The sequence below is a fragment of the Dictyostelium discoideum genome (assembly GCF_000004695.1).
Source record: "Dictyostelium discoideum AX4 chromosome 3 chromosome, whole genome shotgun sequence".
Lineage (NCBI taxonomy): Eukaryota > Evosea > Eumycetozoa > Dictyosteliales > Dictyosteliaceae > Dictyostelium > Dictyostelium discoideum.
This window is the reverse complement of record NC_007089.4, coordinates 4492259-4509758: the sequence shown is the minus strand read 5'-3', so window position 1 is coordinate 4509758 and position 17500 is coordinate 4492259. Positions and strand designations below refer to the sequence as shown.

Here is a 17500-nt window from a genome sequence, read left to right as displayed (position 1 = left end):
AAATTATTCCATCTAAAATATAATAATAAAAATTTTATGGATAATTTAATAATTCAATTTAATTATTAATAAAAAAAATACATACATATATAAATATGGTATAAAAAACATTGGTTTCATAAAGAAATGAAAAACTTCTTGTAGGGAACCCAATAAAATTGAACATATTGTATCATTAAAATCATGATCAGATTCTTGATTTCTATATTTTACTTTCCAAAATTGAATAGTAACTTCAACTACCATTGCAATAAAGAATACTGGAATTGCCAAATTAATATAATTTGGCAATTCAAAATCACAATATTTTTCAATTAAAAAACTATTCCTATTTATTTGTTATTACATATTTTTTTTAATATTTAAAAAAATTTAAAATAAAGGGTTATTAAAGAAACTAATTAATTTGAAAAATAAAAAAAAAAAAAAAAAGGGTTGATTAAATATATATACATACATTTTTATGATAAAGAATTCTTTTGTTTCTAAATAAAATAAAATTTTTTTTTTTTATAGATTTGATTTCTACTTTTTAAATTTATATTAATTGAAAATTGTTAATATATGAATCTTTATATGCCATTAAACTTTTTGTTAAGTAATTATTTTGTTTTCTTTTTTTGTTAATAATAGAATTTTTTTTTTTTTTTTTTATTTTCTTTATTTTGTATTTTTTTTTTTTTTTTTTTTTTTTTTTTTAATAATTTAAATTATTTTTATAATAAAAAAATGTATTAGGTTTGTTTAAACTATTTTTGAAAGTGTGGGAGTGTGTTGTTTTGCTTGGGTGGGTTAGTTTTGTGTGAAATAATAAATTCAAAAAATTGGGTGTGTTTTTATTGCTTTGGTTTGAAAATAATTCTATTTTTTTTTTTTTTTTTATTAATTAAAGTTTCCAATGAGCAGTTGGAGTTAAATTTTGTAAATAAAACAATCAATATTATTATATTTTGTTTAATTAATTTTTTTACTTTTTTTTTATTTAGTGAAATTTTTTTTTTTTTTTTTTTTTTTTTTTTTTTTTTTTTCCTAAACAAAAATAAAATAATTAAAAAGATTTACTTTTAAAAAAATAGATAAATTATTAATAAAGAACTTTTATGTTCTTCTTTTTTATTTACCCAATATATTATATTAAAAATAATTTTAAAAAATAAACACAACTTTGAAAATCAAAAAATTTTTTGGATAATTATAAATATTTATGTGTTTTTATAAACAATAATTTTGTATTTTAAATGTGTTCAATTAGTTTTTTCCAATTTAGGTTTTTAATTAATATTACTTTTTTTTTTTTTTTTTTTGGAGTTGTTAAATATAGATATAATGTATATATTTAAATCTTCTTAATTTTTATTATTATTTTTAATATACAAGTACTTTTGAATTTATTTAAATGAATGTTCTAAATTTTTACCTCATTTAAATACTATTTTAAATTTAAAAAAAAAAAAAAAAAAAATTAATAAATAAAAATTAATTAAATTAATATTTATTTTTTTTTATATTTTAAAAATAAAGCCACATGGTTTTCTTTGATGTTTGAAGAAAAATTGATTTTATTAGAATTGTTTTTATCATAGATGATATATTTGGTTAAAAATTAAAATACTACTTTTATCAGTTTTGAGATTTTTAAAAAAAAAAAATAAAAAAATAAAAAAAATAAAAAAAATAATAATAATATAAATAATAATAAAAATAGAAAAAAAAAAAAAAAACCTACTGGCAACATTGTTGTAGTAGTCCATTTCATTTCAATTTTTTTTTATCTTGTGTTTGCATGGATTTTTATGAGAGCTAGTTAAAATACCACACCCGACAACTTATATCAGTTGTTTTTTTTTTTTTTTTTTTTTGGGGAAAAAATAAGAAAAAAACCTTTTTATTTCCATTTTAAATTTTATTAATATTTTTTTTTTTTTAAACTATTTATTTTCTTAATTTAATAGGTAGAATATTGAAAAAAGGGGTTCATTTCAATCAAAACAGATGGTTTAAAATTATTATATAAAATTGACTTTAGCTCTTTTTAATTTTTTTTTTTTTTTTTTTTTTTTTTTTCAGCCAAGGTTAATCATAATAAAGAGTAAATAAACTGAATATCTATATAGTTCAAAAATTATTTTAATCTACAAATAAATATATCAAAATATGTTTGTTTGAAAATATATAAAAAAAAATTATTTGAAATTCCTTTTTTTTTTTTTATTTAATAATAAAAAAATTAAAAAGTATTGTATATAAGTAAAAAATTTTTTTTTTTTTTTTTTTAGTTTGTAAATAATTCATTTTTTAATGTTTTAATGAGTTTAAAAAATTAGTTTTATTAATTTTATTTTAGGAAATTCCAAGAAAAATTAATTTTTTCATTAATTTATTTTTTTTTATTTTTTTTTTTATTTTTTTTTACTTTTTTTATTTTTTTTATTTTTTTATTTTTTTAAAAATTTTATTTGTTTGTTACGCTCGTATTTTATTTGTTTTATACACTCGTATTTTATTTTTTTCAAATCAGAGAAAAATAAAAAATTAAATGAGTAATAATAGTAATAATAATAATAATAATAATAAATCACAAGATATTAGACAATTTATATTACCAGGTTGGAAACCAAGTACAGAAAATAATGATAATAATAATATAAATAACAATAATAACAATAATAATAATAATAATACTACTACCAATAAACCAAAAGATGATAAACCTAATTTTTTAAGAAAATCAAATCCAACAGCATCACAATCATCTCTTCAAAGTAAAGGTAATCAATTGTATCATGGTAAAAGAACAAGCTCTTACCCAACCACAACCACTACCACAACTAATAATAATAATAATAACAATAATAATAATAATAATAATAATAATAATAATAATAATAATAATAATAATAACAATAATAATAATAAAAGTAGAGCATCGTTACAAGATCAACAAAAGAATGGATTACCTAAAAATTTTAGTAGATTCGACCCTGGTAATAGTAATAAATTTAAAACGACTACAACAACCACCACTTCATCTAATAATAATAGATTTAACAATAATAATAATAATAATAATCAATCATTAGATTTATCGAAATTGGGTGTTACACAATATAGTTCAAATTATGTTGAAAATAAAGTAATACATAAAATTGATAAAGAAATACTATATAATGAAATTAATGAACTTGATATAAAATTAAAGAAAATTAGAAACGATATTTCAGAGGCAGAACAATTTCTATTTAAAAACAATGAAAGAGAAATCAATGAAAAGAATAAAGATATTGATAAAGATACACTTGCAAGTTTAATATCATTGATAACATTTGAAAAGAAGAAACTTAGCGATTTAAAGAGTCAAGAGAAATCAACTCAAAATAAAATCATTGAAATTAAAGAAAAGATAAAAACAGATAGAGAGAAAAGAATAAATGATCAAAAAAGAAAACCAGATGGTTCAAATAGTAGTGGTGAAAATAAATCAATTGGTGAATTACCATTACCAAGTTTATTCGATAAAGCATTTGGTTTCTCTACTACTGAATCTGAAAGAGATAGGTTAATTAGAACTGGTAAAATTACACCATTCTCTGAAATGCATTCAAAAACAAATAAAAAAACAATTGTATTGGATGACGTTGTTGATATCACAAAAACATTGGACCAAGAGAAAGAAACTGAACAAAATGAAAAGAATCAAGGCGGTGGCGGTGGTGGCAGTGGTGGTAGTAAAATATTCTTAAAACCAATTAAAAAGACCACAAATAGATTCGATGCAAAGAAAAAGAAAGTATTAACTGAAAAAGAGAAAAAGAAACAAAAAAAAATGAAAAAGTATAGTATTCAACGTGATCCACCAAAGAAATTACAAGAATTTTATGATGATTTTAATGATATGGAATCTTTAAATATTTCAGAAGATGATAATGATGATTATAATAATAATAACAATGAAGAAGAAAATGAAGAAGATGAAATTGATATTGAAAAAGAAGAAAATGATGAATCTCCTCCACCAAAATCTTCAAAAAAATCAAATTCAAAATTAAAAAAAATCTCGACACCAAAATCAAAATCAAAACCAAAAAATAATAATGATGATGATTTATTAAATTTAGATATTAGTCTTAGTGGTAGAATTAGAACTCCTACCAATAGATTAAATTTAACTACCGATACTAATAAAGAAAAGGATGATGATAATGAAAAAGAAGAGAATGATGAAAATGAAAATGAAGAGAATGATGATGATGATGATGAAGATGATGATGATGATCAAGAAGATTATAAAGAAATTGAAATTGAAGATAATGAAGATGAAGATGAAGATGAAATTGAAGAAGAATTTACATTAAAAAAGAATAAAAAATCAATAAAAAGTACAATTTCAAATAATAAAAGAAAAAGAAAACAAGACGTGGATGATGATGATGACAATGATGACGAAGATGAAGATGATGAAGATGAAAAAATTGATTATGATGATCGTATACCAAAAGAATTATTAAACATTCATAAAGAGAGATGGACTGATGATGGTAATGAAAAAGTTTATCAAAAGAGATTATTAGAATGGAAGAAAAAGAAAATTAGAGATCGTATAAAGAAAATGGATCAAAAGAAAAGACTTGAAGTATTAGAGAAATATACTGATAATTTAATGAAAAATAATAATAATAATAATAATAATAATAATGAAGAAAATGAAGATGAATTATATCCAAGTCAATATGATTTAGCTGAGGATGAATATTTAAATAATGAAAAATTAGATGAAGAAGCAGTTTTAAATAAAAATAATAATAATGAAATTGAAAAAATATTTGAAGAAGAAGAAGAAAAAGAAGCTGAAGAAGAAATAATTGGTGATGATTATGAAATTGATGAAAATTTTAAGATACCATTTGATATTTATAAGAATTTATTTGAATATCAAGTTACGTGTGTTCGTTGGTTATATGAATTGCATTGTCAAGAAACTGGTGGTATTGTTGGTGATGAAATGGGTTTAGGTAAAACCGTACAAATCGTTTCATTCTTGGCATCACTTCATTATAGTAGAAGATTAGGTGGTCCTGCTTTAATTGTTGCGCCAGCTACATTACTTTCTAATTGGATTAAAGAGTTTCATAAATGGTGGCCACCATTTAGAGTTGGTTTATTTCATTCAAGTGGTAGTGGTGGTGGTGGTAATGATGGTAGTGATAAAGAAGATATTGTTAAAAAGATTGCAGAAAAGGGGCATATACTTTTGACAACATTTGATTCAATTCGTATAAATCAAGAGATATTGTTAAAGTATCATTGGGAATATGTTATTTTAGATGAAGGTCATAAAATTCGTAATCCAGATGCAGAGATTACACTATCTTGTAAACAACTTCAAACTCCACATAGGGTGATTTTATCAGGTTCGCCAATTCAAAACAAATTAACAGAGTTATGGTCACTTTTTGATTTTGTTTTCCCTGGTAGGTTAGGAACATTGCCAATTTTTAAATCTCAATTTTCATTACCCATTTCCGTTGGTGGATTTGCCAATGCATCTCCAATACAAGTTCAAGCAGCCTATAAATGTGCAGTGGCATTACGTGATTTAATCTCACCATACATGCTTAGAAGAGTGAAATCCGATGTATTGAAATCACTTCCATCAAAGAATGAACAGGTTTTAATGTGTCCATTGACACCATTTCAAGAGAAACTTTATTTGGAGTTTTTAGATAGTAACGATATTAAATCAGTATTGGATGGAAGGCGTAATGCTCTCTATGGTATTGATATTTTGAAGAAGATTTGCAATCATCCTGATATACTTCATATGGATGCCAGTGATGAAGATAGACCACATGATTATGGTAACATTGAAAGAAGTGCAAAGTTAAAAGTGGTGGAAACCATCCTACCCCTATGGTTTAAACAAGGTGATAAAGTATTATTATTTTGTCAAACTAGACAAATGCTGGATATCGTAGAGCAGTATATTAGAGATTCAACACAATTCAATTATCTTCGTATGGATGGTACGACCTCAATTAGACAACGTCAATGTTTAGTTGAACAATTTAATATTGATCCTTCATTATTCATTTTCTTGCTAACTACAAAAGTTGGTGGATTAGGTTTAAATTTAACTGGTGCCAATAGGGTGATCTTGTTTGACCCAGATTGGAATCCATCAACTGATATGCAAGCAAGGGAAAGAGTCTACAGAATTGGTCAAAAGAAAGCTGTAACGATTTATCGTCTAATCACATTGGGTACAATAGAAGAGAAAATCTATCATCGTCAAATCTATAAACAATTCTTAACCAATAAAATCTTAAAAGATCCACGTCAAAAAAGATTCTTTAAATCAAAACATTTCAAAGATTTATTCACCTATACAAAAAATAAAAAAGGTTCAGAAACTGGTGATATCTTTTCTGGTTCAAATTCTGAAATTTTACCTGAACATATGAATGATAAAAATGATAAAAATTCAATTAAAAATAAGAATAATAATAATAACAGTATTTTAAATAGTAGTTCACCATTAATACCAAAAAAGAAAAAAGATGATGGTGATAATAATTATAGTAGTAGTGATGAAAGTGATAGCAAAAGTAAAAAAAGAGTTAGAGGTAATCATGGTAAAAGAATTATAGGAAATAATAATAATAATAAAATCAAGAATGATGTTGATGCTGATGCTGATATTGATGGTAATAATTCACCAAGTGGAGAGAATGACGATTCATATATTTTGAAATGTTTATTCGAGAAAGAAGGTTTAAAGAGTGCTTTGAAACATGACACAATTATGGACCAATCAGGACCAGAACATTCATTATTAATGAATGAAGCTGAGAAAATCGCCTCAAAAGCTGTTAGTATTTTAAAGAAATCTCGTGAACAAATTACTGGTAATACACCAACTTGGACTGGAAGATTTGGTTCTGGTGGCGCTCCATCATTCATTACATCACCAACTTCAACTACAACCTCTACTTCATTAGCAGTTTCTAGTCCAATTGGTGGTGGTGGCGGTGGCGGAAGATTTGGTCAAAAATCAAAATTACCAACTCATTTATCACCACTTCAACAAATTTCAAATATCACATCACTTAATGATAGTACACTTTTAAATAATAATAACAATAATAATAACAATAATAATAATAATAATAACAATCAAAGTAATAATAGTAATAATAATAATAATAATAAAAATAATAATAATAATAGATTTTCATCATCAAAATTATTATCAACATTAAATGCTGAAGAGGAAGAAACTGCTAAAACATTATTTGGTGGATTAAATTCTTCAGAGATTATCGAAAGTATTTTTAACTTTATTATGGAAAAAGGTGGTTCAGTCACAACTCAATCAATTATTAACAATTTCCAATTAACAATCACTGAAGAACAAGCACCATTATTTAAGGTTTTATTAAAAAGTGTTTCAGAATTTAGCAAAGTTTCAAAGAGATGGGTTGTTAAATCTGAATTTTTACTAAACTAATTTGTTTTTTTTTTTTGTTTTTTTTTTTTTCCAGTTTTTAATTATGTTTTTAAAATAAAAAAAAAAAAAAAACATCAAGAGCAACATTAAAAAAAATATTATTATGTATCCTTTTAAAATCTTTATTTTTTTGTTTCCTCTTCTTTAAAAAAAAAAAAGAAAAAAAAAAAAAAAGAATTGAAATATTGTTATATATCGTTTTAAATTTATTTAATTATTATTATTATTATTATTGAAATAATCTATACAATAATAATACCAAAGCAATTGATATCATTATTTTATTTTCTTGAACAAATGCGATTCAGGTACGAGCACAAACACATCTTTCATTGACTGGTACATCTGCTAAACAACTTTCAATATGTTGACCACAACCCTATATTTTTTTTAAAAAAAAAAAAAAAAAAAGAAAAAAAAAATTTATGGTTAGCATAGACAAAAATAAAAATAAATATAAGATTAATAAAAAAATAAAATACATACAGCCCAAGTTGGTTTAGTACATTTACCGCAAGTAATCTTTTTGCACATTTTAAATGATAATTTTTATATTTATTAATTTATTGAAAAAAAAAAAAAAGGTAATTGTAATAATACAAAAAATGATATTTAATTTAAAATATTATAAAAAATTTTATGGTTTTATAGTTTTTCTTAACTCGAAAAAAAAAAAATTGAAAAATAAAAAAAATAAAAAATTAAAAAAAATAAAAAAACAATAAAATAAACGATCGGCTGTTTAATTTAATTTTTTTTGTTTTTTTTTTTGTTTTTTCTATCTTTTTAGAATAGAGCATTCTATTCCCGTTTAAAAAAAAACATGGAATAAATAGGTTTACTTCCACATGGTTATTTTAAATTATGGAAGTGTAAATAAGTTTCCATTAAAATAAAAATGTATTGGAATAAATAATAATTAAATTGCATTATATAATTCCAATTTTGGTTTATTTTTATTTTTATTTTTTTTTTTATTTCAATAAATTTAATAAATTGATTTAACATTAAAAAAGAATTGAATATTGAAATAAAATTAATGCATAATTGATATTATTATTGAATAAAACCATAAAATTATATTAAAAATAAAATTTTATAATAGCTTTTTTTTTTATATTACAAAAATGTTAAAAAAAAAAAAAAAAAAAAAAAGAAAAAAGAAAAAAATTAAAAAAAAAAAAAATTAAAACATAAATAAGTTTTTGAATTTTTGATTATGAAATAAATAATAGAAAAAAAATAATATAAATATCTCAGAAAAAAAATAATAATATTTTAAATCTTAAAAAAACTAAAAATAATAATAAAATGGGGTGAAGTGTGGGATTGTATTGAATTGAATTTTGGAATTTTTTTTTTTAATTTTTTTATTTTTTTATTTTATTTTTTTTTTTTTTGATAGTTTTTTTAAGTTTTTTTTTCGTTTTTAATTTTTTTTTTTTTTTTTTTTCGATAGTTTTTTAGTTTTTTTTTTTTTTTTAGAAATACCAATACATATATAAATAATTAAAAATGACAACTCCAGCTCCAGCTCCAGCCAAACAACCAGCTAAACAGTATGTAAAATTAAAAAAAAAAAAAAAAAAAAAAAAAAAAAAAGTTAATATTGGATTAACAAATAGGTTTAATAGAAAGAAAAGAAAAGGGTTAAAAAAAAAAAAAAAAAAAAAAAAAAAAAATGATAATTTCGGAAATGAAATATTTGGTTTAAATAATTTATTTATTTCCTTTTCTTTTATTAAAATTTTTAATATCCTATTTTATTTTATTTTTTAATTTTTTTTTTTTTTTTTTTAATATTTACAAATACTACTCATTTTTCTCAGAACTTATTTCTAACAATTTTTTTTTTTTCATTTTTTTTTTTATTTATTTATTTATTTATTTATTTAAATAAATATAAAAATATATTTTATTTATATATATTAATTTTAATATTTAAGAGCACCAGCCAAAAAGAATGATGAAGAAGATTTCGATCCATCAATGTATAAAGAAAATCGTACTAAACAATTAACAAGTGCTGATATTGGTGTTAACCCATGGCCACATAAATTTGAAGTTTCACATCAATTACCAAAATTTGTTGAAGAATTTTCAGTTCTTGAAAAAGATGGTGAACCATCAACTCAAGTTGTATCAATTGCAGGTCGTGTTTTAAGTAAGAGAGCAGCAGGATCAGGTTTAGTTTTCTACGATATCACTGGTGAGTTCAACAAAGTACAAGTTTTAGTTAACAAACGTGCATACGCATCATGTGAAGAAGATTACGTTAAAATCAATGGTCTCTTAAGACGTGGTGATATTATTGGTGCCAAAGGTACACCAGGTCGTTCAAAGACTGGTGAACTTTCATTATTTGCCACAGAGGTTATTTTATTATCACCATGTTTACATATGTTACCAAAGGCAGCCTCAGGTTTAACAGACCCAGAAACCAGATTCAGACAACGTTATTTGGATATGATTTGCAATGAAAGTGTAAAGAAGAACTTTATCATTCGTTCAAAGGTTATTCAAGGTGTAAGACGTTATCTCGACAATTTAGGTTTCATTGAAGTCGAAACACCAATGATGAATATGATCGCAGGTGGTGCCGCCGCTAAACCATTCCTTACCCATCACAACGCCCTCAACATGGATCTCTTTATGAGAATTGCACCAGAACTCTACCTTAAACAATTGGTTGTCGGTGGTATGGATCGTGTCTATGAAATTGGTAAACAATTCAGAAATGAAGATATCGATCACACCCATAACCCAGAGTTCACCACTTGCGAGTTCTATATGGCATACGCTGATTATAATGATCTCTACACCATGACCGAACAATTACTCCAATCCATCGTAATGAGTATCCATGGTTCCCTCAAAATTAAATATCACCCAGATGGTCCATCAGGTAAGGAAATCGAAATCGATTTCTCTTCACCATGGAGAAAGATCGATATGATTGCCGATTTGGAAGCAATCATTGGTGAAAAGATTCCAACCCCATACACCAGTGAAGAATGTCGTGAATTTTTAGTTAAAACCTGTCGTGAACGTAAAGTTGAATGCTCTGCTCCACAAACTACCGCTCGTTTATTAGATAAACTTGTTGGTGAATATTTAGAAGTACAATGTATCAATCCAACCTTCATCATCAATCATCCAGAAATTATGTCACCACTCTCCAAATATCACAGAGAGAAACCACAATTAACTGAACGTTTCGAACTCTTTGTCAACACCAAAGAAATCTGTAATGCTTACACCGAATTAAATAATCCATTCGTTCAAATCGAACGTTTCGCTGAACAAGCTAAAGCTAAAGCTGCCGGTGATGATGAATCTATGCTTATCGATAAAGTTTTCACTACCTCACTCGAATATGGTCTTCCACCAACTGGTGGTTTCGGTCTTGGTATCGATCGTTTCGCTATGTTAATGTCTGATACTTATAACATTAAAGAAGTTATTCTTTTCCCAGCTATGAAACCAGAACAAGTCTCCAAACCAGTCACTACCACCACTGCTGCCCCAACTACCACTGAAGCTCCAAAATCAAATTAAGTTCAATTATTTAATTATTTCAAAAATTTCAAAAATACATTAATACAAATATATAACAAAAACAATTATAAAATAAATCAATTTTTTCTTTTTTTTTTAATCAAAAATTATATAATTTTTTTTTTTTTTCTGTTTATTACTCTTTTATTAAACCAAAATTTATTATTATTATTTTATTTCCAAAAAAAAAAAAAAAAAGAATTAAAAAAAATTAAAGAAATTAATTAAATTAAGTGGTTATGGAAATTAAATAAATATATAGTTTTGAATGGAAATTTTTAAAAAAAATAAAATAAAATAAAAAACTTAATATTAAATAATTAACAAATATTATTACATTCTTTTTGTTTATATTTATATATTTTTTACTTTTTTTTTTTTTATTTTTTATTTTTTTTTTATTTATATTACTTATTATTTATTATTATTATTATTATTACTATTATTATTATTTTAATTTGATGAGGATGTTGATTGTTTTTTTAATTGTTCTAAACGTTTGAATCTATTATTTAAAGAGATTGCAGAAGAGTAAATTTTACCAGTTTCTTTTTCTTCGAAATTAAAAACAGTACCTTGTGGTGTTGGTTTACGAATTACAGCAAATTTACTGTTATTTGCTTTGTAGTCACGTAATGGTACTAAATCATTTTCAACGTATTCAATGTATGCCATTTTTGATCTATCTGATAAACGAGAACCAGCTTTTAATACTCTTGTATAACCACCTGGTCTATCGCCAAAACGTAATCTTAATTCTTTAAATAATTTTGGTATAACTTGTTTATCAGTTACATATGAATATACTAATGAATGTGATAATCTTGTGTTTCTCTTTGCAATTGTTATAATTCTATCTGCTTCTTTTCTTAATGCCTTTGCTTTGGCTAATGTTGTCTTAATTCTTTCATGACGAATTAATTGGGTAACCATAGTACGAAGCATTAACATTCTATGATGTGACTCTCTTCCTAATTTTGCTAATTTTTGTCCATGATACATTTTTTATTTATTAAATATTGATAATTCTTTCTGTAAAAAAAAAAAAAAAAAAAATTTTATTGATTCAACTTTTTATTATTATTGATTCTTTTTTTATTATTATTATTTTTTGTTATCAAAAACACCCAAAATTTTAATATAAATTCTTAGTAGTTAATATTAAAAGAAAATTATTTATTATTTTTCTATTTTGCGTTTAGTCGAGCTACAAAATTAATGAAATTATTTTAAAACAAAAAAAAAAAAAAAATTCAAAAAAAAAAAAAAAAAAAATAAAATTGTCTGATTGCGAGTGAAAAAAAAAAAAAATAAAAAAGCCGAATTTCATAAACATACAATCATTTTTTTTTTTTTATATTTTATTTTTTTTTAAAAATTATCTAATAATTAATTTTATTAGTTAAACTTGATTTTTTTTTTTTATTTTTTTTTTATATATTTTTTTTTGTATTTTTTTTTCCATATTTTTTTTCCATGTTTTTCCATTTTTTTTTTTTTTTTTCTTTTTTTTTTTTTGTCAGAGGTTTTTAATTTTCTTCTTCATCATCATCTTCTTCATCATCATTTTCTTCGCCTTCATAAATTGCATCTTCTTCTTCATCATCTTCATCTTCATCTTCATCTTCTTCATGATCCTCTTCCTTAACTAATTTATTTGATTGCTTTTCAGTTTTACTTTTTGATTTATATTGTTCTTTGAGTTTTAAATAGACTGCTTCAGCTGATAATACTTGTCTAACATCATCTTCGTCATCTTCATCTTCATCATCTTCATCTTGATCAACTTGGGTTGTTGAAGTGGTTGTTGATTCAGCAACTTTGGCAGATGATGGTTTAGTTTTAACTAAATTATCAACTTTTTCATTTGAAAATATTTTAGAGAGTTTATTGATATCTTGTGTGACAGATTTAACAGTTAATTGGGCTCTAGTTTTTGGAACTGTTGATAATTTAACCTCATCTTCACTATAATCTTCATCATCATCATCATAATCTTCACTATCAAAATCTTGTTCATCCTCTTCTTCGTCTTCATCCTCTTCTTCATCCTCTTCATCATCATGCTCATCCTCTTTTTTAGATTTAGATTTTCCTTTTTCTTCTTCTTCTTCTTCATCCTCTTCTTCATCCTCTTCATCTTTTTTATCTTTTTTATCACCTTTTTCTAAATCTCTATAAAATGTTCTTCTTTCTCTTTCAGTCATATCTCTAACAGCTTCTCTGATTTCAGCTTGTTCTTTGATTTCAGTTTCTTTTGTAATAATTTCCCTAATTTTAAAGAGAATAAATTATTAATAATAGTAATAGTAAAAAATAATAAATAATAAAAAAAAAATACTTTACTTTATAATTTCTTTTGGTTTTTGGCATTTACCACATACTTGTAATTTTAAAGTACAATCATCACAAGTTAAGTGATATGCTCTTCTTACAGTTTTTTGTTGACAGTGATTACTTTAATAATAAAAAAAAAAAAAAAAAAAAAAAGAGGTTTGTTAATTTATGTTTTGTTTATTATTTATCTATTTATTTATTTTTAAAATGACATACCATTTGCTTGGTACAGTTAATGGTTTATATTTTCTATATCTCTTTTTCCATTCAATAGTTTCGTGACATGTATAACATAAACCTTGATTTGGTAAAGAAAGAATATGAGCTGTTTTTTTACTACCTGGGTTATGTACAAAACCAACTCTTTGTTTATTATTTGCTGATAAATATTTATTACCTCCACCCATTTCTATATTCTATCTCTATTCTCAAATTTTTTTAATTAAAAAAAAATAAAAAAAAAAAAATAAAAAAAAAAAAAACGCGACTCGCTCGTGTGGCAAATTTTTTTTTTTAAATTTTTATTTTTATTTTATTTTATTTTTTTTTTATTTTTAATTTTGATTTCTTTTTATTTTATATTTTTTTGAGAATTAAATAAATCCTAATTTTGTTTCTTGGTTTTTATTTTTTTTATTTTTTTTAAATTTAATATGTTAATTGTGAATAATAGTAATTAATTAATGTTAAAAAAAAAAAAGGATATATCTCTCTTTACACAATAAAATAATAGAAAGTTTAGAATGGATTTTTTTTTTTTTTTTTTTTTCAACTTTTTTTTTATTTTTTTTTTTTTTATTTACTTAATTTTTAAATAAATAATGTTTATTTATATTATATCTCGTTCCCAATGCGTATTTGGATCACTTCTTTTTTTCTATCCCGGAATGTATACAGATTATTATTAGTTTTTTTTTTTTTTATAAATTAAAAAAAAAAAAAAAATGGAAAAAAGGAAAGAAAAAAAGACTTCTATATGGCGGTTTGTTGGAATTATATTTTAAAATTTATAGTTGTTTAATTATTCTTATTGTTATTATTGTTATTATTATTATTTATTATTATTATTTTTTTTATAAATTATTTAGCATGGTGGAAATTGATTATTTAATGGCATTGAATGATTTGAATAATTAAATTGGTTTGGAGAAGCTGGTGAGGAAGAGGCACTGCTACTACTTTGAATATATCTTGATTGAACGGTTTGTTGGAAATAATTACCAATTGGATAAACATTTGGGTTACTATAGTTTAAGTCAATATTTAAATTTTGTTGTTGAATATATTGTGAATTATTATTTGAATTATTTTTATTATTATTATTATTATTATTATTGCTATTATTATTACCACTATTATTATTACTATTGTTATTATTATTATTATTATTAATATTATTATTATTATTATTATTATTATTATTATTATCTTTTCCTAATCTTCTTTCAATATCTTTATCTTGAATGTCGTAAATTGTTTCAGGATATCCATTTGAATTTATATATTGTTGTTGTTGTTGATGTTGTTGTATTTGTTGGTGTTGTTGTTGTTGTAATAATTGTTGTTGTTGTAATTGTTGTAATTGTTGTTGTTGTTGTTGTTGTTGTTGTTGTTGTTGTTGTTGTTGTTGTTGTTGTTGTTGTTGTTGTAATTGTAATTGTTGTTGTTGAGCGGCTTGTTGTTGAGCGGCTTGTTGTTGTTGTTGTTGTTGGACAGCTTGTTGAGCAGCTTGTTGTTGTTGTTGTTGTTGTTGTTGTTGTTGTTGTTGTTGTTGTTGTTGTTGTTGTTGTTGTTGTAATTGTTGTTGTTGTTGTAATTGTTGTTGTTGTTGTTGTTGTAATAAATTTGAATTATTATTACTATTTTGATTTGCCATTGAAGGTGAATTTGGATTATCAGGAGTATTTAAGCAAGATTGAATGAGGTTTTTACCTTCTGGTCTAGTGATTAATGGTTGTAATTTAGCAGTTGCAAATGTATATACATGACCAGTTTCGGAGGCAACTAATAATAAGACTTGAGTACCGGTAAGAGTTGATAGCTCGTATGCTTTCTTCATGATACCAGCTTTTCTTTTGGAAAAGGTAATATGTCTTCTGGATTTATCATCGATGAACTCTATTTTAATTTTTCTTCTACCAGCTTTTTTACCGTTACACTCACCTGTAGAAGGTGATGATGGTTCACTTGTACCACTATCTTCTTTCTTTATCATTTCTTCGTTGGTTGATGTTGGTGTTAGGGATGATGATGATGAAGTTGATGTTGGTGATGATGGATTACCATAAACAACATTTCCTAATGGATTTATTATATGGTTTGATACTGTTGATAAGCTCATATTATTATTATTATTATTATTATTATTATTATTATTATTATTATTATTAAAGAAATCCGTTTTTTACTTTAATTATTATTATTATTATTTTTTTTTTAACTGTTGATTTTTTTTTTTTTTTTTTATTGTTTTTTTGATTTATGTTTTTTTTTTTTTTTTTAAAATAAACAATTATTATTATTATTTTTTTTTTATAATAAATAAATTTTTTTTTTAAAAATTAAAATTTTTTTTTTTTATACAAATAAATAAAATTAATATAAATATATTTGATTTATAGCAAAGAGTGTGGGTTTTTTTTTTTTTATAATATACAAATTTGGGTTATGTGGGTTTGTGGGTGTTTTTTTAATTTTTAAATTGGAAATTTATGTGGTTGGGAGTGGGGCACAAAAAAAAAAATAATAATATAAGTTGATGATGAAAACGTGATGATGTAATATACTATTTGGGTGGTTTGAAATAAAATTTTTTTTTTTTCTTTTTTTTTTTTTTTAAAAATTAATTATTTGCTATAGAAAATTAAGATATATATAATAAAAAAAATAAAATATTATTTTAAAGTAAAGTTAGTATATACGTTTATATAGATTATCAATTGATTTAAAAATGTAGGGTGATGGTGATTGTGGGTTGTGATTTTATTTAATAAAAAGAAGGTTGATGATCAAAAAAACACATAAAGATAAAATAGGGAAAAAGTATTTAAAAAATAATTCCAAATTTAACATTAAAAAAAAAAATAAATAAAAAAAAAAAAAAATAATATTTAAAAAAAAAAAATAAAATAAAAAAAAAAATTAAATGTAATTTAAAAATAAAAAAAAGTAAAACCTTCTCAAAAATATATGGTGTATTGTATGTGTGGGGTGTAAATTGTTAATAGTGAAAAAAAGTTGGTGAAATATTTTAAGATTAGAGTTTTATAAAAAATTACCTTTTTTGTAAAAAAAAAAAAAAAAAAAAAACAAAAAAAAATAAAAAAAATAAAATTTTTTTTTTTTTAAACAATAATAAAAAAAAAAAAAAAAAAGTAAAATCTAAATAAAATTTACACCATATATAAATGAAAAAAGGTTTGATGGATGATGGATGGTGATGATGGTGATGATGATGATAATTAATGTAATTTGTTAATTATTTTTTTGTAGTATAGTTACTATCTTTTTTTTTTTTTTTTTTTTTTTTTTTTTATTTGATTTGTTTGGATTTAATTTCTTTTTTTAGGAGTTGTAGTAAAAAAAATAAAATAAAATAAAATAAAATAAAATAAAAAAAACAAAAAAAAAACAAAACAATTTTTTAAAATAGTGTTGTTGTTGTTAAAAATAAAAATAATAAAATAAATCAAATAAAAACATACATTAAAAGGAATTTTGGTTTTATTATAAATAATACAATTATTAAAAAATTAATATTTATAAATAAATTATTTATTTATTTTATTATTAATTTTATTTGACGGTTTGATTAATAAATTCTAAATTGGGATTATTTTAGGTATTCCCTTTTTTGTATGTGGTTTGGATGTTATTGTTGTTGTTGTTGTTGTTGGTGGTGGTGGTGTTGTTGCTTTTTTTGATTGTGTTTTTTATTATTATTATTTAATTTTTTTTTTTTAAAAAAAAACTATTTATGAAAAAAAAAAAAAAAAAAAAAACAATAAAAAAAAAAAAAAAAGATTATTTATATTCTTTTTTAAATTATTTTTTTATTTTAATTGTTTTTTTTATTTTTTTTAGTTATCACCATAATAAAAC

At 22.5% G+C, this 17500-nt stretch overlaps 7 protein-coding genes across 7 annotated transcripts in view; 2 read left to right on the top strand and 5 right to left on the bottom strand.

Moving 5' to 3' along the window:
- DDB_G0281443 (hypothetical protein) overlaps window positions 1-246 on the bottom strand; it is a gene marked incomplete at both ends in the record, with an annotated part of 2152 nt that extends 1906 nt beyond the window's left edge. Inside the window, 2 exons of the mRNA XM_635588.1 lie at window positions 1-12; window positions 86-246. The exon at window positions 1-12 is cut by the window's left edge and continues 78 nt beyond it. Coding sequence (XP_640680.1) covers window positions 1-12; window positions 86-246 — 173 coding nt within the window. The remainder of the gene's footprint in view (window positions 13-85) is intronic.
- A 2290-nt stretch (window positions 247-2536) lies between these two features.
- Window positions 2537-7504, top strand: ercc6 (SNF2-related domain-containing protein; the record flags this gene model as incomplete). Its single annotated transcript, XM_635587.1, has 1 exon — window positions 2537-7504. The coding sequence occupies one exon, from the start codon at window positions 2537-2539 to the stop codon at window positions 7502-7504; it is 4968 nt and encodes a 1655-aa protein (XP_640679.1).
- Window positions 7505-7808: 304 nt separating this feature from the next.
- Window positions 7809-8038, bottom strand: DDB_G0281439 (hypothetical protein; the record flags this gene model as incomplete). The annotated part of the gene is made up of 2 exons (XM_635586.1): window positions 7809-7883; window positions 7991-8038. The coding sequence occupies 2 exons, from the start codon at window positions 8036-8038 to the stop codon at window positions 7809-7811; spliced, it is 123 nt and encodes a 40-aa protein (XP_640678.1).
- Window positions 8039-9019: 981 nt separating this feature from the next.
- Window positions 9020-11062, top strand: lysS (lysine-tRNA ligase; the record flags this gene model as incomplete). The annotated part of the gene is made up of 2 exons (XM_635585.1): window positions 9020-9063; window positions 9451-11062. The coding sequence occupies 2 exons, from the start codon at window positions 9020-9022 to the stop codon at window positions 11060-11062; spliced, it is 1656 nt and encodes a 551-aa protein (XP_640677.1).
- Window positions 11063-11515: 453 nt separating this feature from the next.
- Window positions 11516-12064, bottom strand: mrpl17 (ribosomal protein L17, mitochondrial; the record flags this gene model as incomplete). Its single annotated transcript, XM_635584.1, has 1 exon — window positions 11516-12064. One exon carries the CDS (start codon window positions 12062-12064, stop codon window positions 11516-11518), a length of 549 nt encoding a protein of 182 aa, XP_640676.1.
- Window positions 12065-12591: 527 nt separating this feature from the next.
- Window positions 12592-13806, bottom strand: DDB_G0281433 (hypothetical protein; the record flags this gene model as incomplete). Its single annotated transcript, XM_635583.1, has 3 exons — window positions 12592-13333; window positions 13409-13519; window positions 13616-13806. 3 exons carry the CDS (start codon window positions 13804-13806, stop codon window positions 12592-12594), a joined length of 1044 nt encoding a protein of 347 aa, XP_640675.1.
- Window positions 13807-14483: 677 nt separating this feature from the next.
- Window positions 14484-15740, bottom strand: srfA (MADS-box transcription factor; the record flags this gene model as incomplete). Its single annotated transcript, XM_635582.1, has 1 exon — window positions 14484-15740. One exon carries the CDS (start codon window positions 15738-15740, stop codon window positions 14484-14486), a length of 1257 nt encoding a protein of 418 aa, XP_640674.1.
- Window positions 15741-17500: the final 1760 nt, after the last annotated feature.